Source organism: Trachypithecus francoisi, unplaced genomic scaffold (assembly GCF_009764315.1).
Source record: "Trachypithecus francoisi isolate TF-2019V2 unplaced genomic scaffold, Tfra_2.0 Lachesis_group17, whole genome shotgun sequence".
NCBI classification, from domain to species: Eukaryota; Metazoa; Chordata; class Mammalia; order Primates; family Cercopithecidae; genus Trachypithecus; species Trachypithecus francoisi.
Window position 1 is genome coordinate 97,907,239 of NW_022681462.1, and position 27,113 is coordinate 97,934,351.

The following is a 27,113-nucleotide window of genomic DNA, read 5'->3' on the forward strand; positions in this document are numbered from 1 at the left end:
GATGGCAAAGTGAGATGCCCCCATGGAAAAAAACCCACAGCCCCAATAGAAAGTAGATTAGTGGTTGTCTAGGGCTTGGGTGGGGGATGGGGCATGGAGTGAATGCTAATTGAGGCTGGGGTTTCTTTTTGTTCTAAAAATGATTGTGGTGATGGTTGCAGAACTCTGAATACACTAGAAGTCATTATATTGTACATTAAATGGGGACATTTTATAGCATGTTAATTGTATCTCAATAAAACTGTTAAGGAAATGCTAATGGAATTTGGGTACATTTCCACTTATTTGGTATATGGCATGCATTTTCAGTTTTATTTTACAAACACTTACATGGTCTTACTATGTGCCAAGTACTGCGTTCCAAACGCTTTATAAATATGAATGTATTTCATCCTCATAACACTGTCAAGTGGATACTATTGCTATCTCCATTTTACACAGGTACAGAGAGGTTAAGTAACTTACCTAAGGTCTTCCAGTTAAAAATGGCAGTCAGGATTTGAACCGTGCCAGTCTGGCTTCAGAGTCTGTGATCTTTATTTATTTTTCAAGAGATAGGGTCTTGCTATGTTGCCCAAGCTGGAGTGCAGAGTTAGTCACAGGCATGATCCCATTACTGATGAGCATGGGAGTTTTGACTTACTCCATTTCTGACCTGAGTTGCTTCACTCCTCCTTAGGTAACATGGTGGTCCCTGGCTCTTGTGGGGTCACCATATTGATGCCAAACTGAGGACACCCAATGCTCGTTGTGTACTACAGCCAAGAACTCCTGAGCTCAGGTGATTCTGCTTCAGCTTCACTAGTAGCTAGGACTATAGACCTGCGCCACCAAGCCAAGCCAGAGTCTGTGATCTAACCATTCTATTATGCCACCTTTCCCAAGGACGTTTACAGTTTTTCTTAACTGTAACCAGTGCAGAAAATTAAAAATTCGTGGAGGATCTTAAATTTGAGGACAGAGTTTAGGAATATATCTCTACGTACATGGCTAAATGTAAATATGCAGCAATGCCTAATAGAGGCCGGGAACTGTCCTGCTACTGTGGGTAGGGGTGGATAGGGAATATAACGACAAATGATACAGGGTCCACGAAGAACTCTCAACCTAATTCAGATGCAATGTGGTGTTGGTATTTGAGAGTTTCCAAAAATGTTCTGGGTAGGAGAGCAAAACAGTAACATTTGGGTTTTAGAAAGTAAGGCATAAAATAATTTATTCATTAAATCAAAGGAGGTAAGATCAGTTGGGAAAATGATAATCCAAAAATAGTATTTGAGTTTCAGCAGGAGGAATGAAAACAAATTACTTCAAGGAAATATTTCATAATTAGAAATATCCAGGTTTAGATACTGAAAGTGAGGGCCAGAGATAGGAATGGGGTGAAGATGGCTCCACAGTCTTTTTTTTTTTTTTTTTTGAGCCGGAGTCTCACTCTGTCGCCCAGGCTGGAGCGCAGTGGCGCGATCTCAGCTCACAGCAACCTCTGCCTCCCGGGTTCAAGCGATTCCCCCACCTCGGCCTTCAGAGTAGCTCTGAAGATTACAGACGCGCGCCACCAGGCCCGGCTAATTTTTGTATTTTTAGTAGAGACGGGGGTTTCACCATCTTGGCCAGGCTGGTCTTGAACTCCTGACCGCAGGTGATCCGCCCGCCTCGGCCTCCCAAAGTGTTAGGATTACAGGCGTGAGCCACCGCACCCGGCCTACAATACTTCTAATGTAACATCTCAGAAACATTGGAGGAGAGAAAAGGATACACTTCCACTCGGAACCTTCGCTCGCTGGGTTCGCTCGCTGAACCGCCTCGCCCCCGCCCGGAAGGATGACACTTCGGCCTGGGCAGAGACTCGAAAGCCTCCTCCTGCCGCTCGGGATGCTAACAGCAGGGGGAGCAGTGTCTAGTCTTGCCCGTAGGAGCGTCGCCGACAGCTGAGCCGGGTTGCAAGAACCTCACTACTTACCCTCCTGGCCGCCGCTCTTCCCGCATTCACCCTCTTCCCCCTTCTGGGAACGTGCGCACGCGTTCCGGCGCCCGGAAGTGCGTCATCAGCCGGCGCCAGCGGCCGCACGCCGGCGGAGCAGGGGCTCTGAGGGCCGGGGATTCCGGTGCTCGAGCACGCTGGTAGGAAAGGACCCGGGACTTGAACAGTGTTGTGCGCCGCCATGCAGGTTTCCAGCCTCAATGAGGTGAAGATTTACAGTCTTAGCTGCGGCAAGTCCCTTCCTGAGGTGAGTCACTTTCCGGCCCCCTCACGAGCTCTTTGGGGTCGTCCTCCTCGTGGGACAGCCGCCCTTCTACGGGGCCCTAGCCTCTGTTTTAGCTGGACCCTGGTCACCCCCCGACTCGGGGAGGCCCAGAGGCGGCTGACAGTTTCCTGGGGAAGTGTCGGCATTGGGAAACGAGGACACTGCCGTCACCGCGCCAGAAGCTGGACCAAGGGATAATCAGGGTCAGTGAACTTTGCTGGAACTTTTGTAAAGTTTTCTGTTCCAGAGAACGCATCCATTTGGGCTTCTTTGGGTGTTCACAGTCCTTGCCACACACCGAGAAGGAAAACGTGGACAGATTGGCTGACAGATCTCTCCCCAATATGGCCATCAGCTGTTTGCGGAGTCTCTTTCATTTGCCAGGTCTTAGGGATACAACGGTGAACAAGGGAGATACAGACTTCGCATCTGCGGAATTTATGGTGTAGAGGACAGTATTTTCGAGACTTGCTGAACTTAACCTGATTCCTAGTCTTAAAGTTGGAAAGGGCTTGGACAAATCGGTAATTTGCTTCTAATCTTCTCGTGTTTAATAATGCAGCTGAGATTTAATAATGTGTTTAATATGCAGCTGAGATCCAGGAAAGGGAATGGTGACTTGTCCAGCATGACACACCTAGGCTATAAAACTTTTCTTTTGTTTCTTCTACGTGGTGATCAAGCCTCTGTCCAAGCACTACCTTTTGTGGAAGCTCATTTCCATTTTGAGACTCTGCACTTGTTAGAAAGTGGTTTTTCAAATATGTCATCTTATAGCATGCCACTGTTGGTCTGAGTCCTGCCCTTGGAAAACAGAATAAATATAGCCCTCCTTCCATGTGTCTGCTTCTACAAAAATTTGGAGCCAGTGCTTAGGTTTTTCCTTTCTTCCTAAAATTCTGATTTAAATGTTGCCCTGGCTTCCAACTGTTCTTCACACCTCATGAGCTTTCTCATTTTGTTCATTCATTCTCCACACGTGTTAAGAAGTTACTATGTGCAAGCAACTCTGTTTTAAGTATTGGGATATATGGTGGACATTTCAGATAAGGTTCCCTGTTGGGGAAAAGGAAAATAAACAAGTGAGCAAATAAGGCAATTTCAGGTAGTCAAAAAGTACTTTTCGTGATGAATGATTAGAAGAGAGCCGTTTTGGATAAAGTATTGAAAGTGTTTTGGATAAAACCTTCGGGGAAGGCCTCTCTACAAGAGATGATGTATGAGCAGAAACTTGAATGATGAAGAGGGGTCAGTCATGTGAAGATGGGGGAAGAGTTTTCAGTGCTGAGAACAGAAAGTGCAAAGGTCCGCACATGGGAATGTACTGGATATGTAGGAGGACCGGAAGAGGCACAGGTGTGATTGTAGTATGCTGAGTGAGGGGGTGACAGCAGAGTGGATGAGGCTGGAGAGGTAGGCCTGGTAGGAAAGGTAGGAAGTTCAAGTTTTATTCTTAGTGCTGCTGGAAGTCACTGTTGTGTTTCCACGTGGGCTGCTGTGTGACAAATGACTAGCTGGGGAGGGTTCGAGTGGGGATGAATTAGGTAGTCCAGGTGAGCGACTTTGGTGGCTTGGGCTTGCCTGGGAAGAAAGGAGATGCTAAGACACAGTGAGACTCAGGACATATTTTGTAGATAAGGCTGATGGAACTTGCTAATGGATTGGATTCTTGGTAGAGGAAAGTTGAGGTGACAAAAAGGAAGGAATCGGAGAACTCTTCAGTTTTGAGTCTGAACAAGTGGTTGCATGGTGGTGCTGCTAACTGACATGGAGAAGAATCAAGAAGGAACCTGTTAAAGGGTGGAGAGGAGGAACGTAGTGAGCAAAAAGAATCAATTTTTTTTTTTTTTTTTGAGATCGCGTGCAATAGCCTGATCTTGGTTCACTGCAACCTCCCGGGTTCAAGCAGTTCTCCTGCCTCAGCCTCCCCAGTAGCTGGGACTACAGGCACACACCACCAGGCCCAGCTAATTTTTGTATTTTTAGTAGAGACGGGGTTTCACTATGTTGGCCAGGATGGTCTCGATCTGACCTCGTGATCCACCTGCCTCAGCCTCCCAAAGTGCTGGGATTACAGGCATGAGTCACTGCGCTCGGCCCAAGATTTTTATTTTCAATAGTGAACATTTGAAGTTCTAATACATACCAAATGGAAATGTTGAGTAGTTAGCAGTTGCATGGATACTAGTATGGAGATTGCAGGTTAAGTCACTGTCATTGTTTGGCACTAGGTGAGAGCAAATTGTGAGAGAATGAACAGAAGAGAACTGTGCTGAGGACGTGAGGCAGTCTTAACATTTGTCATCTAAGAAGAGGAGGGGAACCCAGCAAAGAAGAAGGAGTAGTAAGCACTGATGGAAGGGGAGACTCGGAAATATATGCTTTTGTAGAAGCAAGTGTTTCAAGGAGGAGGAGTGGTCACCTGTGTCAACTGCTAATGAGAGCTTCAGTAAGATGAAGGCAGAAAAGAGACCATCGACTTTGGCATGATGCAGCACTGTTGACCTTGGTGAGGAGTTCCAGTGGAATGGTAGGGAGAGTAGCTTGAGCTGAGTGGATTTGGAAACCCCTGCTTGTCCTGGTTAATGCCCTGCTTGTCCTGGTTAATGTTTTCTGGTTTGTTGTTTTTTTTGAGACGGAGTCTTGCTCTTGCACTGGAGTGCAGTGGCGCCATCTCTGCTTACTGCAAACTCCACCTCCTGGGTTCACGCCATTCTCCTGCCTCAGCCTCCCGAGTAGCTGGAACTACAGGTGCCCACCACCATGCCCAGCTGATTTTTTGTATTTTTAGTAGAGACGGGGTTTCACCGTGTTAGCCAGGATGGTCTTGATCTCCTGACCTCGTGATCTTCCCGTCTTGGCCTCCCAAAGTGCTGGGATTACAGGCTTGAGCCACTGCACCCAGCCGTTTTCTGGTTATTTCTTTGAGGTGTGGTACCTAAACTACACGTGGAACTCTAGTTGTTGTCTGATCTGTGCAAATATTGCTTCTCTCCTTCTGGGCTTTACCTTTTTGTTAATGTAGAGAAGCCGCTACATTTACTCCCCATGTGATCCGATCCTGGCTTTAAGCACATCTGCATATCCTTAACTATCACATTGACGTTTCTAGCCCTTACCTCTACGCTGAACTGGACTTGTGTGTCCAGCTGTTTCTTGACATCCCTACTTGCATGTCTGATAGGTATCTCAAACTTAACTTGTCCAAAGTAGAACACCAGCTTTCCCCCCACATTTGCCCCTCCTCCAACCTGGTGGTCTTTGCTCTCTCAGTCAGTGGCAACTCCATCCCTCAAGCCGTTGACGCCAAAAGCACTGGAGGTTTTTTGTTGTTGTTTCTTTGCTCTCATACAATCCATTAGAAAATGCTGTCGGTTCTGTCTTCAGTATAGATCCAGAATCCAGTCATCTCCATTACCGCCACTGATCAAGACACGGTCACCCTGGATTATGCAATTGCAGTTATTGCAGTTGACTTCCAAAAGGTTTCTCAGTTTCCGCCCTCTACCCCTTTATTCCACAGTCTATTATCAGTAAGCTGGCAGAGTGATCCTCTACTCAAAACCCTCCAGTGGCTCCTGGTCTCTTGGGGGTGAAAAGCAGAGTCCTTTGAGTGGCCTATAAGGTCCTACTTGATGTTGTGCCTTCCTGCTCTCTTCTCTGAGCTCAACGGTCACTGTTCTCCACCTTCCACTGACCTCACAAGTCTCCTCACTGCTCGAGACCAGGCACACTCTTGCGTTAGCACCTTGGTGCTGGGGATTCCCCCTGCCTGCCTGCTTTTCTCCCAGATGTTCACCAGGCTTACCTCCTCATGCCTTTCAGGTCATTGCTCAAGAGAACCTTAACCTTATTTAAAATTATAATTCTCCACCAACACTTCGTCTCCTTTTCTTGCTTTATTTTTTCCATGGCATACATAACCATCAGACATTCTAATTGTTTTACTTCCTTATTTGTTGGTGTTCCCTCACTTGAAAGAAAGCTTCATGAAAGGAGGGGTTTTTAGATTTATAAATTTATTTATTTATTTATTTATTTATTTTTGAGACAGAGGTTTACCCATTGCCCAGGCTGAAGTGCAGTGGCACAATCATGGCTTACCTCAGCCTTGACTTCCCTTGGGCTCAGCAATCCTTGCCCCTCAGCCTACTGAGTAGCTGGGACTACAGGTGCACACCAACATGCCCACTTTCTTTTTTTTTTTTTTCGGTAGACAGTGATCCCACTTTAGTGCCAGGCTGGTCTCGAGCTTCTGGGCTCAAGTGATCCCCTTGCCTCAGTGCTGGAATTATAGGTATGAACCACTGCACCCGGCCAAGAGGGTTTTTGTTTTTTTTTTCGCGTTTTATTTACTACTGCTATACCTAATTACTGGCATTTAGTAGTACTAAATAAATATTTGTTTAATGTATTGATGAATAAAGTTAATTTTCATTTCCAGCCCCATCACACTTTTGACTTGGGGCTGTGATTTTTATTCATACAATTTGACTTAAAAATCTCCCATTCTGGAGTTAATCAGCTTTTGTTGTATTTTTAATGCTGTTAAATTTATTTTCATTAATTTTCCAGTGGTTAAGCCTGTTTTTTTTGAGACGGAGTCACCAGGCTGGAGTGTAGTGGCAAGATCTCAGCTCCCTGCAACCTCTGCCTCCCGTGTTCAAGTGATTCCCCTACCTCAGCCTCCCAAGTAGCTGGGATTACAGGTGCCCACCACCACGTCTGGCTAATTTTTTGTATTTTAGTAGACACAGGGTTTCACCATGTTGGCTGGGCTGGTCTCTATCGGCCTCCCAAAATGCTGGAATTATAGGCATGAGCCACTATGCCTGGCCAAGTATCAGCTATTTGGTCAGTTACTTATCTGGTTTTATTCTTTGTAAAAAATATATTTCTATAAGAAACATTCTCCTATAAATGTTTTACTTTTTAAATTCTCACTTAAATAAATTAAGTTGTTCCATATATTTAGTTATATTTGAGGCTTTCTGTTTTCCTTTAGATTGGATTGGGTTAGTTTAGATTGGATTAGGTTAGATGGGTTAGTTTTTCTCTTGTGTAAAAGGTTGTAGTTCAAAAAACTTCTTAGCTGGCCGGGCCTGGTGGCACATGTCAGTAGACCTAGCGTTGTGGAAGGCAAAGGTGAGAGGATTGTTTGAGCCCAGGAGCCTGAGGCTTCGGTGAGCTGCAGTCACACTGCATCACTGTACTCTAGACTGGGCAAGCATGAGACCCTGTCTCTAAAAAAGTAAAAATAAAAGAAATTATCTAATGTATGTAAGTATACACAAGAAAAAAATCCAGGAGATATTTAGTATGTTAAGAGTAGGGTTAGGATTAGAGAATTTTTTTGCTTCCTATGTTATATATTCCTATAAAGTTTGAATTTTTAAATATAAGCATGTATTGATTTTGCAAGCTGAAAAACAATTCAGCAAAATTTGTTTTAAAATAAAGTCTCTTCATTTTCTTTAAGTGGCTTTCTGATAGGAAGAAGAGAGCACTACAGAAGAAAGATGTAGGTGAGTATTGGTTTTTCCCACTTCAGCTGCATTAGGGATCCATGTTCTAATGCTTTTACTCATTTGCTGTTATCATATACAAGTGAGGATTTATAAGAATGCAGTAACATATAGTGGAAAATGAATGCTGTTGTCTCTTTCCTTTTTTTTCCTTTGACATGGGGTCTCGCTGTGTTGCCCAGACTGGTTTCTAATTCCTGGGCTTGAGCAGTCCTCCCACCTTGGCCTCCCGAAGTTTTGGGATTACGGGCATGAGCCTCTGCACCCAGCCCTTCTCCTTCTTCTTCTTCTTCTTTTTTTTTTTTTTTGAGATGGAGTTTCAGTCTTGTTGCCCGGGCTGGAGTGCAATGGCGCGACCTCAGCTCACTGCAACCTCCACCTCCCGGATTCAAGCAGTTCTCCTGCCTCGGCCTCCTGAGTAGCTGGGATTACAAGCCACCATGCCCGGCTAATTTTTTTTGTATTTTTAGTAGAGATGGGGTTTCTCCATGTTGGTCAAGCTGGTCTCGAACTCCCCACCTCAGGTGATCCGCCCGCGTTGGCCTCCCAAAGTGCTGGGGTTACAGGCATGAGCCACCACGCCCGGCTGCCTTTCTCCTTCTTAAGAAACTTTTTACTGTGGTTGGTATGTTCCTGGTGGATATGGGATTTGATTTTACCTTATTAACTAATGAGTTAGCCTGTTACTGTTTCATGGATAACAACGGTAAGACGCAAGATTCCTGGGTTAGAGATGCAGTTTTTATTACTCACAGTACAGTTAATAGCATGAGCATCAGCATATTTGTGCTAGTTCACCCCTTGAGTCTCCTGGAGACACTTAGCACAGTCCAGATGGATGCTTGGCACACAGTGGATTTGTGTTGTGACTGAGCAACACAGCTTGGGAAGTCCACTGCTTTTCTAGCAAGCAGTAAGCAAACCTGTGCTTTGTCTAGAAGGGACGTGTTGCCTGTCTGTCAAGGTTCTCAGCAGTATAAACATCCCTGAGAAATGGCTCAGATTAGAGTGACTGGGGCCTTGCAATCTCGCCATACCCAGTAAGCACGCAGGTCCAAGGAGGACTGTCTCTTCTATTGCTTTGCTCTCTGGTGTATCAAAATCTTATCCTGTGAATTAAATCCATTTATCAGTGTTTGAGATACAGAGACAATGAGCATTTTTTGAGGAAAGGAATTTTACGTGTAGGATGTATGAACCTGAACATTAAAAGATGATTGTAGAAGATGATTCTTTCAAATTTATGGCAGCAAGAAATTGTAAGAAAAATTCTAACTTAAATAATTTTGGTGAACAAGTATTCATTATATTTTCTTCATTATAGCTTGTCACATATGAAAGAAAATTTATTTTCCTATATTTTTGTTTAACTTATTCTTTAAAGACCTAAGGTATCAAAGGGGTTTCTTCTTGTCTGCAGATAATTGGTGCCAACAGAGGCATAAGTCAGCTTGGTAGTAGTTTCTTATATAAACTTAAGAGTTCGGGCCAGGCGTGGTGGCTTACGCCTCTGATCCCAGCACCTTGGGAGGCCCAGGCGGGCGGATCATGAGGTCAGGAGTTCAAGACCAGCCTGGCCAACATAGTGAAACCCCCTTCTCTACTAAAAATATAAAAATTAGCCAGGCATGGTGTCACATGCCTGTAGCCCCTGCTACTCAGGAGGCTGAGGCAGGAGAATCGCTTGAACCTGGGAGGTGGAGGTTGCAGTGAGCCGAGACTGTGCCACTGCACTCCAACTTGGGCAACAGAGTGAGACTTTGTCTCAAAAAAAAAGAGTTTGGAGGCGTAAACCTGTTATTTAGGAGAAAAAAGAATTATAAGATTTTTGTCTTTGCCGTGATTGAGTAATAATAGTGGTTTAGGGGCCTGGTGCAGTGGCTCACTCCTGCAGTCCCAGAACTTTGGGAGGCTGAAGTGGGAGGATTGCTTGAGCCTAGAAGTTCGAGACCAGCCTGGGCAATGTGGCAAAACCCCATCTCTACAAAAATACCTGGGTGCAGTGGCATACGCCTATAGTCCTAGCTCTTTGAGGGGCTGAGGTGTGAGGATCACTTGAGCCCAGGAGGTTGAGGCTGCAGTGAGCCATAATCCTGCCACTGCACTACAGCCTGGGTGACAGAGTGAGACCCTGTCTCAAAAAGTGGTTTAATGTTTATGCTTTTCCTCCTGTAACACTGGGTGTTTGATACACTGTTGTGGAAATTTTTTTTTTTCAATTAATGGTGATACTTTTTTTCCTCTTGAAAAGTGAAAATGAAATACTTAGCTTAGAAAAACAATGTATGAGCTAAGGAAAAAAAACCTTTGCTGTTTAATGGTTGGGCTGGAAGGCCAACCATTTCCCAAGGCTGGGAAGCATTTGGGATGAATTTTACCTGTTTATAGTTGTGGTGACTGCTTGGCACACATTTGTCTTCTTATGTTAGAGAATAAGCATATGGTAGCTAAACTAGTTGTTTTTTTCTCTCTTTTTAGATGTCCGTAGGAGAATTGAACTTATTCAGGATTTTGAAATGCCTACTGTATGTACCACTATTAAAGTGTCAAAAGACGGACAGTACATTTTAGCAACTGGTAAGCATCTTTTTGGTTATGATTTCCATGCGTTTTGTACCAGGAAATGCTGTGATGGGAAATGATGTGATTTGGTTATGATTTCCATGCGTTTTGTACCAGGAAATGCTGTGTTGTTGTTGTTGTTGTTTTAAACCATGATATTTTATTATAAAAAACTTAAAACGCACAGAAATATTGAAGAAATTGTAAACACCCATTTAACTACTACTTAAATTCTGCAGTAAATAGTTTACTCTGCAGTATTTGATTTATCCCATGCATCTGTCTCTTTGTTCATACATCAGTCCATCTTGTTTCTTCGATGCATATCAGTGTAAGTTGAAGGTACCAGTGTACTTCACCCCAAAACACCTTAGCATGTATGTCATTAGCTGGAGTTCCGTATTTATCAATATTTACTTATGGCTTTTTTCAAGATAAATTTATATTGGTGAAATGCACAGATCCTAAGTTTACCATTTGATTAGTTTTGACAAATGCACATGCTTGTGTAACTCAAAGCTCTATCAAGATACAGAACGTTTTTTTCCTGCAGAAAATGTCTCCCACTCGTGCAGAGACAACCATTGCTGATTTTTTTCAGTATAGACAAGTTTAGCCTGTTTTAGAACTTAATATAAATGTAGTCATACACTGTATGTTCTTACTCTGTGAGACTTATTTCATGTAGGATTTTGTATTTGAGATTTATACATGTCGTTATATGTGTCAATAGCTTCTTTTTTTAATTACCAAAAAATATTATTATATGACTAAACCACAGTTTATTTACTCATTCTCCATGTAGTGAGCACCTGGGCTATTTTCATTCAGTTTTTTGGCTATTACTAATAAAACACTATGAACAATTGCATAGAAGTCTGTTTTGTGCGTATATGCTTTCATGTCTTTGGTAAATACCTAGGAGTGGAATTTTTGGGTCCTAGGTAGGTGTATGTTTAGTACTCTGGGAAACTTCCAAGTCTTTCCCCAAAGTGATCATATCATTTGCACTCCTACTAACAATGAATGAGAGTTTCAGGAAAGGTCACTTATAACATGGTTTTCTGTATAATGTACTAATTTTTAAAAATATCCCTAAGATTTTACATTAACAGTATTTATCATTATCAAAAAATCATGAAATATAGAGAACTTTTACTGTGTTGGAGTGTTGAACAGTGTCACCCAACCTTTAGTGGTTTGATTTTGGTGCATTAGTCCTGTATATTATCCAAATATTTTTTGCTGGTATCAGTATTCCTTTTCCAACCACTTTCTTTTTGGTAACACCTTTTATACCCACATAGGCCAGTCTCTTTTGCTTTGTGTTAATGATTATCTTAGTACTAACTAACACTATCTACATCTCTTAGTTTTCAGTTTTATGTTCAGAAACTGGTAAAAAAAAAAATTGAGGAAATCTAAGATATATGGACACCCTTATTGAAGACTAGAAGAAACTTAAATTTTCTTCATTTTATAGATCTAGAGATATTAAGTGACTTGTCTAAGCTCACAGATAAAGTACTTAAGAAAGCTAGGATACAGATTTGTTAAATGACACTTTCTTTTATGAAATCATCCTCTATTTCTGTGCAAAATTGGTGGCTTTTCTACTTCTTTTTTTTTGTTTTTGTTTTTGTTTTTGTTTTAAACAGAGTCTCACTCTGTCACCCATTCTGGAGTGCAGTGGCATGACTTTGGCTGACTGCAGCCACTGCCTCCCGGGTTCAAGCGATTCTCCTGCGTCAGTCTGCTGAATAGCTGGGACTACAGGTGCGCACCACCACACCCAGATAATATTTGTATTTTTTTAGTAGAGATAGGGTTTCACCATGTTGGCCAGGCTGGTCTGGAACTCCTTGCCTCAAATGATCCACCCGACTGGGCCTCCCAAAGTGCTGGGATTATAGGTATGAGCCACTGTGCCTGGCCTAATGACTATTCTTATTCAGAACTTCTCGGTTTTATTTTATCTTAAAAATATTTCATAAATAATATGTGGGCTGAGTGGGGTGGCTCACGCCTGTAGTCCCAGCACTTTGGGAGGCTGAAGCAGGCAGATCACATGAGGCCAGGAGTTCAAGACCAGCCTGCCCAACATGGTGAAATCCTGTCTCTGTTAAACATAAATTAGCTGGGCGTGGTGGCGTGCACCTGTAATCCCAGCTACTTGGAGGCTGAGGCATGAAAATTGCTTGAACCCAGGCGGCAGAGGTTGCAGTGAGCCAGGATCGTGCCACTGCACTCTACCCTGGGCAACAGAGCGAGACTCTGTCTCAAAAAAAAAAAAAAAAAGGAAGAAAATGTAAAACATGGTAGTGAGACTGAGGAACTGAATTTCTTTTTTTTTTTTTTAGAGACAGGGTTTCACTCGTAACCTTGAACTTTTGGGCTCAAGCCATCCTCCTTCCTCAGCTTCCTGAGTGGCTAGAACTATGCTCCCCACTATGCCCATTAATTAAATTTTTTTTTTTGAGATGGAATTTCTCTCTTGTTGCCCAGGTTGGAATGCAATGGTGCGATCTTGGCTCATCACAACCTCCGCCTCGCTGGTTCAAGCAATTCTCCTGCCTCAGCCTCCCAAGTAGCTGGGATTACAGGCATACACCACCACGCCTGGCTGTTTTGTATTTTCAGTAGAGATTCGGTTTCTTCATGTGGGTCAGGCTGGTTTTGAACTCCCGACCTCAGGTGATCCGCCCACCTCGGCTTCCCAAAGTGTTGGGATTACAGGCGTGAGCTACCGCGCCAGGCCAAAAAAAAAATTTCTTTTAGTAGAGATAGGGTATTTTGCCCATATTGGTCTCAAACTCTTAGACTCAAGCGATTGTCCACTTGTCTCTCAAAGTGCTGGGATTATAGACATGAGCCACAGCACCCAGCTGGAATCTTAAACTTAATTTGATTTTAATTATTTTTAATTTAGATAGCTATACATTGCTAGTGGCTGCCATATTGGGCAACACAATTGTAAAGTCCAGAGTCCTTCTGGTTTGACTTTCCTTGAGGCCTTTTTCTGGTACTGGTAGGGGAAATGGAGTTGGTGTGTCACTTGCTTCTCCATTTAGTTTGGTAGAGGTTTTTCTTTCAATGTCGGTATCTATCCCTACTTCTTTCTCAGATTCCCTTTGGTGTTCTAGGCCTTGTGGCTAAAAACAAGTTGAATGAGATTGGCCCCGAAGACCCTTCATTCTGGTTGGGGAAATAGATTATCTAAGGGAATGAACCCAGGGGATGTGCTAAGTATTGTTTTGTTATGGAAGTGACCGGCCTCTTAATTCCTTTTGGAAGCATTGGGTTTATGATCATGCCAGATTTAAATCTATTATTAGTGGTGGTGTTAGTTTTTTCCATTACGTGGGGATGAAAGATAAAAAATAGAGGGCCTACTTTTATTGATGTTTATATTTTTTACCACTTTCTCCCCCCGATGGCCAAAGTATACTTGTAAGCCTTTTAAACAACACAGCAATAAAAAACAGCAGGGTACAGAATAGTAGCTCATGCCTATAATCCCTGCACTTTGGGAGGCTGACGCAGGAGTATTACTTAAGGCCAGGAGTTCAAGACCAACTTGAGCAACACAGCAAGATCCTGTCCCTACAATAATATAAAAAAATTAGTTGAATGTGGTGGTGTGCATCTGTAGTGTCAGCTACTCACGAGGCAGAGGCAGGAGGATTGCCTGAGCCTAGCAGTTTGAGGTTACAACGAGCTGTGATTGCACCACTGTGCTCCATCCTGGGCAACAGAGCAAGACCCTGTCTCTGAAAAAAATTAAAGCCCCAAAAACAAACGACAGTGGAATACAGGTCCTGGCTGTATTAAAAGTTTTTATGTGTAGCCTTTCAAATTGTGTGTGTGTGTGTGTGTGCATAAAATTGTGTGTATATATCTATCTGTCTGTATGAATGTAGATGTATATACACACACGCATATATATGTGTATATATATACACATACACACATGCATACAAATCTATTACAATTATTGCCATATGACAGTGGGCTTATATTTACTGGTTTTAAACTTCTCTTTTTTAAGCTGGGTGCGGTGGCTCATGCCTATAATTCCAGCACTTTGGGAGGCTGAGGTGGGTGGATCACTTGAGTCCAGGAGTTTGAGGCAAGTCTGGGCAATGCGGTGAAACCCCATCTTTACAAAAAATACAAAAATTAGCCAGTCGTGGTGGCAGGCGCCTCTTGGTCCCCGCTACTTGGGAAGCGGAGGTGGAAGGATCACTGGAGCTGAGGGAGGTGGAGGTTGCAGTCAGCCGTGATTGCACCACTGTGCTCCAGCCTGGTTGACAGAGTGAAACCCCATTTCAAAAAAGGAAAAAAAAAATTCACCAAAGAAAACCCCACAAAATAACCTTTTTTTTTTTTTTTAATGAAATCTTGGGTTTTGATCTATGACAGTAAACAAAGGACTACCTCATTCTTTTAAGATGTCTTTATTGGAAATACATAACATAAAATATGAAAGTCTCCGAACTTGCACTTCACGGAAATAGACTATCATTGTGAAGTTAGTTCCTCCAACTTTTGCCTTACAAAGTGCCAAAGTTAGGCCAGGCACGGTGGTTCACGCCTATAATCCTAACACTTAGGGAGGCTGAGGCAGGCAGATCACCTGAACTCAGGAGGTTGAGACCACACTGGCCAACATGGTGAAACCCTGTCTCTACTAAAAATACAAAAATTAGCCAGATGTGGTGGCAGGCACCTATAATCCCAGCTACTTGGGAGGCTGAGGCAGGAGAATCACTTGAATCCAAGCGGCAGAGGTAGCAGTGAGCCGAGATTGCTCCTCTGCACTCCAGCCTGGGCAACAGAGCAAGACTCCATTTCAAAGAGAGAAAAAAAAAGGCCGGGCTCGATGGCTCACACCTGCAATCCCAGCACTTTGGGAGGCCAACGCGGGTGGATCACCTGAGGTCAGGAGTTCGAGACCAGCCTGACCAACATGGTAAAACCCCATCTCTACCAAAAATACAAAAATTAGCTGGTCATGGTGGCCTGCACCTATAATCCCAGCTACTCAGGGGGCTGAGGCAGGAGAATCGCTTGAACCTGGGAGGCTGAGGTTGCAGTGAGCCGAGATCACGCCATTGCACCCCAGCCTAAACGATAGAATGAGACTGTCTCAAAAAAAAAAAAAAAAAAGACAAAGTACCAAAGTTACCATTGCATTGTACAAAATTGGGATTGTATTGTATGGATCATATTCCAGCACTCGCCTGTGCTCTCTCTCTGTACTTTTACTTTATAGTACATTTTGGCAGCTTTCCATGTCAGTGGTTACTACAGGTCTGCCTCATCCACTTTATGGGCTATGTAATATTCCCTTGCATGGATTTATTGTTAGTTACTCAACCGTTTTCCTGTCAGTGGACATTTTATTTGCTTTCAGTTGCTGACCATTTATAAATAATGCTGCAGTGAACATTCTTAATATCTTTGGCAGGCTTGTGGATATATTTCTGTGAGTTCAATTTGTGTAAGCTGAAATATAGATTGAAAGTATAGAAACATCATATATTTTAGGGATTATCCTTCAAAGAAGTTGTATCAATTGTATACTAATCAACAACAGTATATGGGAATATTTTACACTTTCACCAACACAGATATTAACCGTTTTTTAAATCTTTGCCATTCTGGTGGACAAAACTGTTTTGTCGTTTTCATGTATTTTGTTAGATTACTTGTAAAGTTTCTTAGTAATTTTGTTTGGTTTTCTATGACTTGCTTGTTTAGCTTTTGCTCAGTTTTTCCTTGGGGTGTTTGAGAGGAGCTGCTTTTACATTCCTTTCTTTTCATTTGGTTACAGTGAACCCTGCCTATCTCTGAACAAGAGGTACACTCAGTGTATCTGTGCATGTCGACTATGAAAGTATGTCTTTAGGTTTTACATCACATTCATTTTTTGTAGGAACATATAAACCTCGGGTTCGATGTTATGACACTTATCAGTTATCCTTGAAGTTTGAAAGGTGTTTAGATTCAGAAGGTGAGTAAAAATCTAAATTTGAATTCATGAAAATGACTTTTTATATTGTTTGCTTTTCTGGTTTTAAAATGAGAATGGTTTTTTTTTTTTTTTTTATTGCTATATAACAAATTACTGTACTACAATCCAGATGGCTTAAAACATCCATTTAGTAGCTCACAGTTGTGTAGATCTTAAGTCTGTGCAGGTTCTGTGCTCATAGAGTGTTGACCAGGTGGAGCTCTGACTTGGAGGTGCTGAGCAAGAATTAGTTATTACACGTGTTAGTTTGTAGTTCTTTTAGAATTGACTAGCAGCTTTTTTGGTTTTCAGAGAAAGCCCCCCCCCAAATAAAAATAAAAATAAAAAATAAAAAGGAATTTGCTTCCAAACACACTCAGGTTGTTGTCAGTATTCAGTTTGTTGTGGTTTTAGGATTGGGTTCCCATTTCCTTCTGGCTGTCAGCTGGGGGCCACTCTATGCTTCTGGAGGCTACATGCATTTCTCATCACATGCTCACCTCCACCTTCAAACCAGCAAAAGCTCATCACATCCTCCCTGTATTTCTTTTCTTTCTTTTATTTATTATTTTTTTAAAGAGATAGGATCTTGTTGCCCAGACTGGAGTGCTGTGGTGTGATCATAGTTTACTGTCGCCTTGAACTCCTGGACTCAAGTGATCCTCCTACCTTAGCCTCCCAAGTAGCTGGAACTACAGATGCGAGCCACCACGCCCCACTAATTGTATAATTTTTTGTAGAGATGGAGTCTAGTCATGTTGCCCAGGCTGGTCTCAAACTCCTGGCCTCAGCCATCGTTTCGCTTTGGTCTCCCAAAGTGCTGGGATTCCAGGCATGAGCCACTGCACCCAGCCCCTTGTGTTTTGGATCTCTCTGACTTTTTATTCTGCTGCCAGCCAGAGAAACTCTGCTTTTATTTTTTATTTATTTATTTTTGAGACAGAGTCTTGCTGTGTCACCCAGGCTGAAGTGCAGAGGCATGATCTTGGCTCACTGTAAACTCCACCTCCCAGATTCAAGCGATTCTCCTGCCTCAGCCTCCTGAGTGGCCGGGATTATGGGCGCACTTCACCACGCCCAGCTAATTTTTGTATTTTTAGTAGAGACGGGGTTTCACCATTTGGCCAGGCTTGTCTCGAACTCCTGACCTCGTGATCCACCTACCTTGGCCTCCCAAAGTGCTGAGATTACAGGCGTGAGCCCTTGCACCCAGCTGAAACTGCTTTTAAAGGGCTCATATGATTATAAATCTCCCCTTTGCCATAAAATGTAGTGTAATCACTAGAGCACTGTCTTATCAATTCACAGTTTCCACCCACACTGTCAAGGGAAGGGGGTTATACAAGGATAAAGGTCACTGGGGGTCATTCTTAGAATTCTGAATGACACCAAAGTCAAGTTAAAATGAGAAAGTTCAAGTACTTTTATCAGTTGGCCTAGAATTTGGGATTGAGGGGAAAGGAGTTAATGGGATATGTGATCTGTGGAATTATATGCATAGTCCCCCAACTTGTTTCACCCTTTGGTTTGTTTTTTGTTTTTGTTTTTGTTTTTGTTTTTACTTTTTAGAAAGAGGATCTTTTTCTGTCACCCAGGCTGGAGTGCAGTGTTGTGATCACAGCTCACTGCAGCCTCAACTACCCAGGATCAAGAGATCCGCCTGTCTCAGTCTCCCAAATAACTGGGACCACAGGTGTGCACCAGCATGCCTGGCTAATTTTTTTTCTGTATTTTTTTTTCCCCCATAGTGATAGGGTCTCACTTTGTTTATGGAAAACAATAGAAACTCTGTGTGCCACTAATAATGGCTATTTTTCACTCTTTTTATTTATCAGGTAGACGATGAATGGGTAAAAAATGACTGTTATCTTTTTTGTTAAGCAACAATTTTTTTAATGTTCTTTAATGTATATTTGAAAGTCTTTTTTTTTTTTTTTTTGAGACGGAGTCTCGCTGTGTTGCCCAGGCTGGAGTGCAGTGGTATGATCTTGGCTCACTGCAAGGTCCGCCTCCCGGGTTCACGCCATTCTCCTGCCTCAGCCTCCTGAGTAGCTGGGACTACAGGCACCAGCAACCACACCCGGCTAATTTTTTGTATTTTTAGTAGAGACGGGGTTTCACCATGTTAGCCAGGATGGTCTCGATCTCCTGACCTCATGATCCGCCCGCCTGGGCCTCCCAAAGTGCTGGGATTACAGGCTTGAGCCACCGCGCCCGGCCTTGAAAGTCTTTAAAATGATTTTGTTTTCAACATCTCAGAAAGAGTGTCAGAATTTAGAAGTCATTATATTTTGTGAATTTGCTTTCAGTTGTACAAGAAACCTAGTTGATGTGTATTGAGAAATTATGCAGCTTTTAAGTTTTTGTTGGTGTTTTGGGACAATATACTATGACAATTTTCTTGTTTCACATAGAGGCAGAAAAAAACTGGTATGTGCATAATTTCTGTGTTGAATTAGAATCTTTGCATCAAGTTTGCATTGTTATTAAGAATGTTGATTGATAATTGTAGTTTTCCTATTTCTTGTTTTTCAGTTGTCACCTTTGAAATTTTGTCTGATGACTACTCAAAGGTATGTTTTATAGCATTGGTTTGTACTGACTAGACCCAAGAAATGAATGAGTGGAATTTATTTTGATGATAAGCAGTTTTATGATATTTTTATTGTTAAACTAAAATGGCTGTGTAGTTCTATTGTTAAACAAAAATGGCTGTGTAGTAAAATGTAACCCATCATTTTTTATTAATAATACAATGATACAGATAGTCTTTGGCCAATCTAATATCAAAGTTAATTTTTCGTATCATATATGAAACCTTATTTATATTTTTAAGAATTGGCAGCAGTCATGTTTTATATCATCTTATATTCTAGATTTGTGATTCTGATTTTTACATTTAACCTAGATTTATTTGCCAGGTTGCTTTCATTTTCTTATTTATATGTGAAAAGTAAACTAGCAGGGTTCTATGTTTAATTTTTTTTTTTAACTTTGCAAATTGTTGGGGTATATTCTGAAACAGTTCAAAATATAGCTAAGTAGATTTTTTTCTTTTTTTGGTGCCATTAGTCCATCTTTCAACTCTTTTTTTGGAGACAGGGCCTCGCTCTGTCACCCAGGCTGGAGGGGCAGTGGCTTAATTTCAGATCACTGCAGCATCAACCTCCCGAGTTCAAATTATTCTCCTGCCTCTGCCTTCTGAGTAGCTGGGACTACAGGCGTGCGTCTCCACACCTGGCTAATTTTTGTATTTTTAGTAGAGATAGGGTTTCACCAGGTTGGCCAGACTGGTCTCAAACTCCTGACCTCAAGTGATCTGCCTGCCTTGGCCTCCCAAAGTGTTGGAATTACAGGCGTGAGACACGGCGCCCAACCCATCTTTCAACTCTTATAGTCACTTTCAACAGTTATAAAATTGTCAGTAAACTCTTGGATTTAAAAGTGAAACATTTTTAGTAATATCAAATGGCATCTTGAAAGAAAATTGAATTTTCTTAGCTGACATGGCTTTATATTTTCAGTTTTGGAAACTATCTGGTACAGTTTATCCTTTTGTCTGTGGTGTCATTTATCATACGTTTTGGAACATGTAATTTTAGAGTGTATTTTCTCTAAATACTGACCAATTTGCCTTTAAATACCATCTGTTGATGTTTGAGATACCCCTTTAGTACACTAAAGTCAAATTTATACAAGGAATTTATCATACCTTGTGTGATAATGGTGGGATTATTATTATCATTTTTTGTTTTTTATTTTTTGAGACGGAGTTTCACTCTTGTTGCCCAGGCTGGGAGTACAATGGCGCAATCTCGGCTCACCACATCCTCTGCCTCCTGGGTTCAAGTGATTCTCCTGCGTCAGCCTCCCGAATAGCTGGGATTACAGGTGCCTGCCACCATGCCCAGCTAATTTTGTATTTTTAGTAGAGACGGGGTTTCTCCATGTTGGTCAGGCTGGTCTCAAACTCCCGACCTCAGGTGATCCACCTGCCTCGTCCTCCCAAAGTGCTAGGATTATAGGCGTGAGCCACTGCACCCCGCCGGGATTATTTAAATGTGTTCCCAAGTGAAAGAGGAAACTGCTCATTGAGGGTACCATGAGAGTGCTGTATGTTATGACATGCTCGTGCCAGGTAAATGAAGGGCATTTGTTGCAAGTCTGTAATTAGTAGGTAAGGTTTGCAGAAAAGCTATCAGGATACAGGAAGGCATTAAGGAGCCAATGGGGAGTTTTCATTCTTAATCCCAGCGGAGAGTGTGTGTACAGACATGTGTGTTTAGACAGACAGAGAAAGAGAGAGGTAAGAGTTTTTCTTGGTTTGCCAGTTTTTTAGTGATAATGAAATAAACACCTAACTAGAAACCTAAGCAAATTAATTTTTTTTGTTTTATTTTCAGATTGTCTTCTTACATAATGATAGATACATTGAATTTCATTCACAATCAGGTTTTTACTACAAAACCAGAATACCAAAGTTCGGGAGAGATTTCTCTTACCACTATCCATCTTGTGACTTGTACTTTGTTGGTGCAAGGTATCGGATCTAGTCCCTCTTTCTCCTTTTCACCTCCGAAAACAACCAACTTCTGTTCCTAAATTTCTTGTACATTTTCTGTAGATAGCTTGCTTTAATAAAAAAGTGATATGTGCCTCTTGTAAAAAAAAAAAAAAAGTAGAAAACAAAGGATAGGCAAAAAAAAATTATTTTCTACATAATTGATTTACTTATAAGTACCATATGCTGTTTTAACAACTGTTGTTTTGCTTAATAAAATATTTTCTTTTTTTTTTTTTTTTTTTTTGAGACGGAGTCTCGCTCTAGCCCGGGCTGGAGTGCAGTGGCCAGATCTCAGCTCACTGCAAGCTCTGCCTCCCGGGTTTACGCCATTCTCCTGCCTCAGCCTCTGGAGTAGGTGGGACTACAGGCGCCCGCCACCTCGCCCGGCTAGTTTTTTGTATTTTTTAGTAGAGACGGGGTTTCACCGTGTTAGCCAGGATGGTCTCGATCTCCTGACCTCGTGATCCGCCCGTCTCGGCCTCCCAAAGTGCTGGGATTACAGGCTTGAGCCACCGCGCCCGGCCAATAAAATATTTTCTAATGTTAAAAATATCTTTGATAGTTACCTGCCTCATTGGGAAATACTGATGGGAAGTGTGTGAACCTTTTCAGTTTAGCCCAGTTACCACAATTTACGAGACACAGTATTTTATTTATCTGTTTATCTTCTAGATTTCTGTCTCTAAGATTGTTTCATGTCAGTAATCAGTTTCTATCTGATCACTTTGTGATTAATAGGTCATATGTGGTTATGGACTCTAGTTTAAAAAAATTGGGAGAGGGCTTTATTATTTTTGGTAATTTGATAGTTTGATTTAATTTGATTTGCGTGAAATGACAAAAGCATTTCAAGCGTCTTTCATTATGTTTTTTTTTTTTTTTTTTTGAGACGGAGTTTCGCTCTGTCGCCCAGGCTGGAGTGCAGTGGCCGGATCTCAGCTCACTGCAAGCTCCGCCTCCCGGGTTTACGCCATTCTCCTGCCTCAGCCTCCCGAGTAGCTGGGACTACAGGCGCCCGCCACCTCGCCCGGCAATTTTTTTTTGTATTTTTTAGTAGAGACGGGGTTTCACCGTGTTAGCCAGGATGGCCTCGATCTCCTGACCTCGTGATCCGCCCGTCTCGGCCTCCCAAAGTGCTGGGATTACAGGCTTGAGCCACTGCGCCCGGCCGCGTCTTTCATTATGTGATTGATGTCCTACATTAAACAATCTACGAAATTCTGAACAAAAGGTCATTAGCAAATTTTCAAAATTTTAAAAAATTAAAGTTATTTCAAAACCATTAAGTAGTAAATGTATTTAAGAAACTAATTAGGACAGATGTCATAACTTTAGAACACCACTACCTACCCATGTTTTTTGTTTTGTTTTGTTTTGTTTTTCTGGTTTTTTTTTTTTTTTCTGAGAGGGAGTCTCGCTCTGTTGCTCTGGCTGGAGTGCAGTGGTATGATCTCGGCTCACAGCAACATCCGCCTCCTGGGTTCAAGTGATTCTTCTGCCCCAGCCTCCCGAGTAGCTGAGACTACATGCACCCACCACCACATCCAGCTAATTTTTGTGTTTTTAGTAGAGGCAGGGTTTCACCTTGTTGGCCAGGCTCGTCTCGAACTCCTGACCTCAGGTATTCACCTGCCTTGGCCTCCCAAAGTGCTGGGATTACAGGCGTGAGACACGGTGCCAGGCCTGGTTTTTTTTTTTGTTTTTTTTTTTTTAACCAAAGCCATTGGTGTATTTGACTGTTAGTATTGGCAGTTTATCTACAATATTTAACAGGATAAATTGTAGACAAAAATTTAGTACAATTTCAATAGAAACACCCCTTTTTTTCCCCCCTGAAAGTACAGCAGTATTTGAAGGACTAATTTTTTTAAAGAAGAATAAGACATTATCTTTGCTTTTAAGTTGCTTAAAGGTTATAACTCCTACATGTGACCGACTCATTTAGGAGTTATATCTTTGGCTTCTGTTATTATGGTGCTAAATTTGGAGATATACGTGTATAATGTAGTTGATAAAGTCAGTTTCTTAGCCCTATTGCACAGTATTTCAAAACTTTTTATTTGAAGTACCTTTTTGGTTTTTAGTTTTTTATAAAGATGGAGTCTCATTATGTTTCCCAGGCTGGTCTTGAACTCCTGGGCTCAAATGATCCTCTTGCTTTGGCCTCACAAAATGTTGAGATTACAGGTGTGAGCTACTGTACCTGGCCTGTATTATTATTATTATTATTATTATTGAGATGGAGTCTAGCTCCGTCACCAGGCTGGAGTGCAGTGGTGCAATCTCCGCTCACTGCAACCTCCACCTCCCAGGTTTAAGCGATTCTCTTGCCTCAGCCTCCTGAGTAGCTGGGACTATAGGCACGCGCTGCCATGCCCAGCTAATTTTTGTATTTTTAGTAGAGACAGGGTTTCACCATATTGGCCATGATGGTCTCAATCTCTTGACCTCGTGATCTGCCCACCTCGGCCTCCCAAAGTGTTGGGATTACAGGCATGAGCCACTGCGCCCCGCCTGTATTTTTTTTATAGTCATCAAAAAGGTAGCATTTGACCAGGTATTTGGCTGGTGGCTATTATGTGTGTGTGTTTATATGTATGTGTGTGTATATATATGTGTGTGTATGTGTGTATATATATATCTGTAAAATACATGAAAAATATATATACAAACACATACCCATTTAGAAAACTGGGAAAATACAGAAAAGAAAAAATTCAGGCTGGGCACTGTGGCTCATGCTTGTAATCCAGCACTTTGGGAGGCCAAGGTGGGCAGATCCCCTGAGGTCAGGAGTTCAAGACCAGCCTGGCCAACATGGTGAAACCCTGTGTCTACTAAAAATACAAAAAATTAGCCAAGTGTAGTGATGGGCACCTGTGAGCTGAGACTGCAGTATTGCACTCCAACCTGGACAATAAGAGCAAAGCTCCATCCCCCAAAAAAAAGAAAAAATTCAGCCATAATTATACCACCCAGAGAGAATCCTTATTATGTTTCCTTCTAGTCCTTTCTTATATACATATGTAAATACATTACGTGTACTTTTGGATCTTGTATTCTCCATCTTATTTGTAAATAGTATACTACGTAATGACTTAATATTTTCTTGGCACGTGAATGGTTTAAATCACTTTTATACATGAACAAATTCATAAAGTGAATATTTTTCAGATTTAGAATACATTTTTGTATCAGTTTTACAAAAAAGTGATGGCTTATGAGTAATATATATTTATAAAATTTATATTTACTTAAAGTTTCATTGTAGTTTAGCAGGTTTTTAACTTTCTTTATTACTTTACAGTTCTGAAGTTTATAGGTTAAACTTAGAACAAGGACGATACCTGAATCCTCTACAAACTGATGCTGCGTGAGTATTGTTTTAGTAATACTGCTGTATACATTTTGACCAGGAGGTGGAGCCAGATGCTCAGTTTGTTAACAAGTAACGTAAAATACTGCAATTAAGCAAAACTCCCAGCAACTTAGTTAAAAAGTACTGTTGAATTTATTCTTAAACAAAAAATTCACTGAAAGATCGGTGATTACTTTCAAAATTAAAGCTTTTTTTCATATACTCAAATTTAAGTCAGTTAAAAATAGTTTATTATTATTACTTGCAGTGTTCTTTAAATTTACATTCATGGTTTTGTTTTGTGATATTTTCTCCTGTGGAGAAATTTTGAATTAATTTGGAGTGCCATTTTTCAGTTTTTATGCTTTGCTAGCGGACATTTAAGGTTTTTAAAGTTTCCTTTTATCATACATTATAGTCTGCACATATGTATTATGCATTAAGAGGTTTTAGGAATGAATCCATCATCGTCATCATCACAACAAATAATAACGATAAACTCAGTAGGAAAGCACTTACTTTGTGCGCGGTGTTATTCAGTCATTTTACTTTTATTAACTCATTTTAAACTTAGAACAGATTTCTATGGTAAGTGTCATTTTACAGATAGGGCAGCTGAGGCTCAGAGAGGTAAGTAGTTTGCCCAAGGCCACACAACTAGTCAAGAGTAGAAGCTGGATTACTTCTCATTGTGTATATGAAGAGCTTGCTGAATTTTTCTTAGTGCTTTGAGAGGATTTTTAAAGGTTAGGCGAACATGTTGTGATAATAAGAACCAAGTAAACTCCAATTTTCTTTATTTCACATTGGCTAGAAATGCTTTTATTTTTATTTTTAAAAACTTGTAGTAGTAACTTCACAATGCATTATATTGAGAGTCCTCTGTACCCCAGGCATTGCTGAACGCTTTGCTGTCTTTTTCATTTAATCCCCATAACAACCCCCTGAGGTAGGTGAAATATCCATTTTACAGAGAAAGAAAATGAGACTTAGAGTGATGTACCCAGGAGAAGCTTGTCAAGGCTCAGGATTGTCATGGTGATAGCGTATGTTCTTTTAAGAATGTTACCTGCCTTGGAAGAAAATATCTTGAAAAAATAGAGTGACCCTTTCTTCTCATGGTAGTGGGATAGTATTTCAGAAGGAAGTCCCTCCTTGTTTGTCACCTAGCAGGTAGAGTGTCACCCTGGGGATCAGAAACTCCAGTGACTGTGAGCCAAGCACTTAACCCTTTCATACCTTAGTGTTTTCCATTTGCAGATTAGGGAGAGAGAATCTGTGTCTTCTTTCTCCCCAGAATTTGGGTTGACTGTGTATTTATTTAATATTCCTTCCCCGCTAAAGTAGCTGCTAACTAATACTTTCTCTCTTACTGCTTTCCTGTGTTAGGGAGAATAATGTTTGTGACATAAATTCAGTGCATGGCTTGTTTGCCACAGGAACCATAGAGGTAAGCATATATTGACTTTATTTTTTTAGAATATTTGTTTTATATTTGATTGGACTTTTTATTTAAAGACTGAGTTGCTTGATTCCTTAGAGCAGGATAATGAGGTGATAGCTTATATATATATATGTGTGTGTGTGTGTGTGTGTGTGTGTGTGTGTGTGTGTATGTATTTATTTATTTATTTTCAACATGAAGTCTCGCTCTGTCACCCAGGCTGGAGTGTAGCGGCACCATCTCCACTCATTGCAACCTCTGCCTCCCAGATTCAAGCGATCCTGCTGCCTTAGCCCACCTAGTAGCTGGGATTACAGGCACGCACAACCATGCCTGGCTAATTTTTCTATTTTTAGTAGAGATGGAGTTTTGCCACGTTGGCCAATCTGGTCTCAAACTCCTGACCCCAGGTGATCCACCTGCCTCGGCCTCCCCAAGTGCTGGGATTATAGGAGTGAGCCAGCGTGCCTGGCTGGGATTCTTTTTTTCATTAAAAAAAAAAAAAAAAAAAAATTTCCCCAGCTTTTTATTTTTAAAAAGTTCACATCTTTGTAAAAGTTTAGTGATATATATATTTTGCATTTTCTTTTCCTATAAAAATGTACATATATTAAAAATGTTTTTTGAACCATTTGAAAATAAGTTGCAGACATGATATTTCTTCCCTAAATACTTTAAAATGGATTTCTTAAAAATAAGGACTTTCTCCTATAAAGTCATATATATATCGTTATCATTACTAATAAATTTAATATTGGTGCAATAATATATATTAAGTAGTTAACATTGATACAATCATTTTAAACTTAAAAATTTTCCCAATTATACCAAGATGACCTTCAGCACGGTTCTCCCTGCCCCTCCATCCAATCCAGGTTCCAGTCAAGATTATGCATTGCATTTTGGACCGTTTTATTATTTTTTTGTTTTGTTTTGTTTTGTTTTGTAATTTAAAAGAAATTCAGCTCATGTCAAAACACTTAAACAGTACTAAAAAGGTTATAAGGTAATAGTTAAACTTTTACTTTCTATGAAATAAACAATGTTAATTAGGTTTATTTTTGTATGTGTTTTAAGGATTTCCTAGTAGCAGATTTTATTTATTTAATTTTTATTCTACAGCTTTTTTTTTTTTTTTTTTTGAGACAGAGTCTCACTGTGTTGCCCAGGCTGGTGTGCAGTGGCGCAATCTCGGCTCACTGCAACCTCCGCCTCCCGAGTTCAAGCAGTTCTTCTGCCTCAGCCTCCTGAGTAGCTGGGATTACAGGTGTGTGCCACATACCTGGCTAATTTTTTGTATTTTTAGTAGAAACAGGGTTTCGCCATGTTAGTCAGACTGGGTCTCAAACTCCTGGCCTCAGGTGATCAGCCCGCCTCAGCCTCCCAAAGTGCTGG

General features: G+C 41.2%; 1 protein-coding gene and 1 long non-coding RNA gene across 3 annotated transcripts in view; one reads left to right on the top strand and one right to left on the bottom strand.

The window, feature by feature from the left end:
• Window positions 1-246: 246 nt before the first annotated feature.
• LOC117062728 lies at window positions 247-1,931 on the bottom strand. Its single transcript, XR_004428510.1, has 2 exons — window positions 1,760-1,931; window positions 247-944 (listed from the first exon to the last, which is right to left on the bottom strand). It is a non-coding gene; the product is annotated as an uncharacterized LOC117062728 (long non-coding RNA).
• A 110-nt stretch (window positions 1,932-2,041) lies between these two features.
• The window catches only part of NOL10 (nucleolar protein 10), a 114,754-nt gene continuing 89,682 nt past the window's right edge, over window positions 2,042-27,113 (top strand). The window contains exons 1-8 of one of the 2 annotated variants that reach the window (XM_033176556.1): window positions 2,042-2,231; window positions 7,729-7,774; window positions 10,253-10,351; window positions 16,275-16,352; window positions 18,888-18,925; window positions 20,756-20,892; window positions 24,224-24,289; window positions 25,664-25,724. In XM_033176556.1, coding sequence (XP_033032447.1) covers window positions 2,166-2,231; window positions 7,729-7,774; window positions 10,253-10,351; window positions 16,275-16,352; window positions 18,888-18,925; window positions 20,756-20,892; window positions 24,224-24,289; window positions 25,664-25,724 — 591 coding nt within the window. In that variant the 5' untranslated portion in view covers window positions 2,042-2,165. Of the gene's footprint in view, window positions 2,232-6,939; window positions 6,959-7,728; window positions 7,775-10,252; window positions 10,352-16,274; window positions 16,353-18,887; window positions 18,926-20,755; window positions 20,893-24,223; window positions 24,290-25,663; window positions 25,725-27,113 lie in introns of those variants that run through there. The other variant, XM_033176557.1, reaches the window with a different exon arrangement.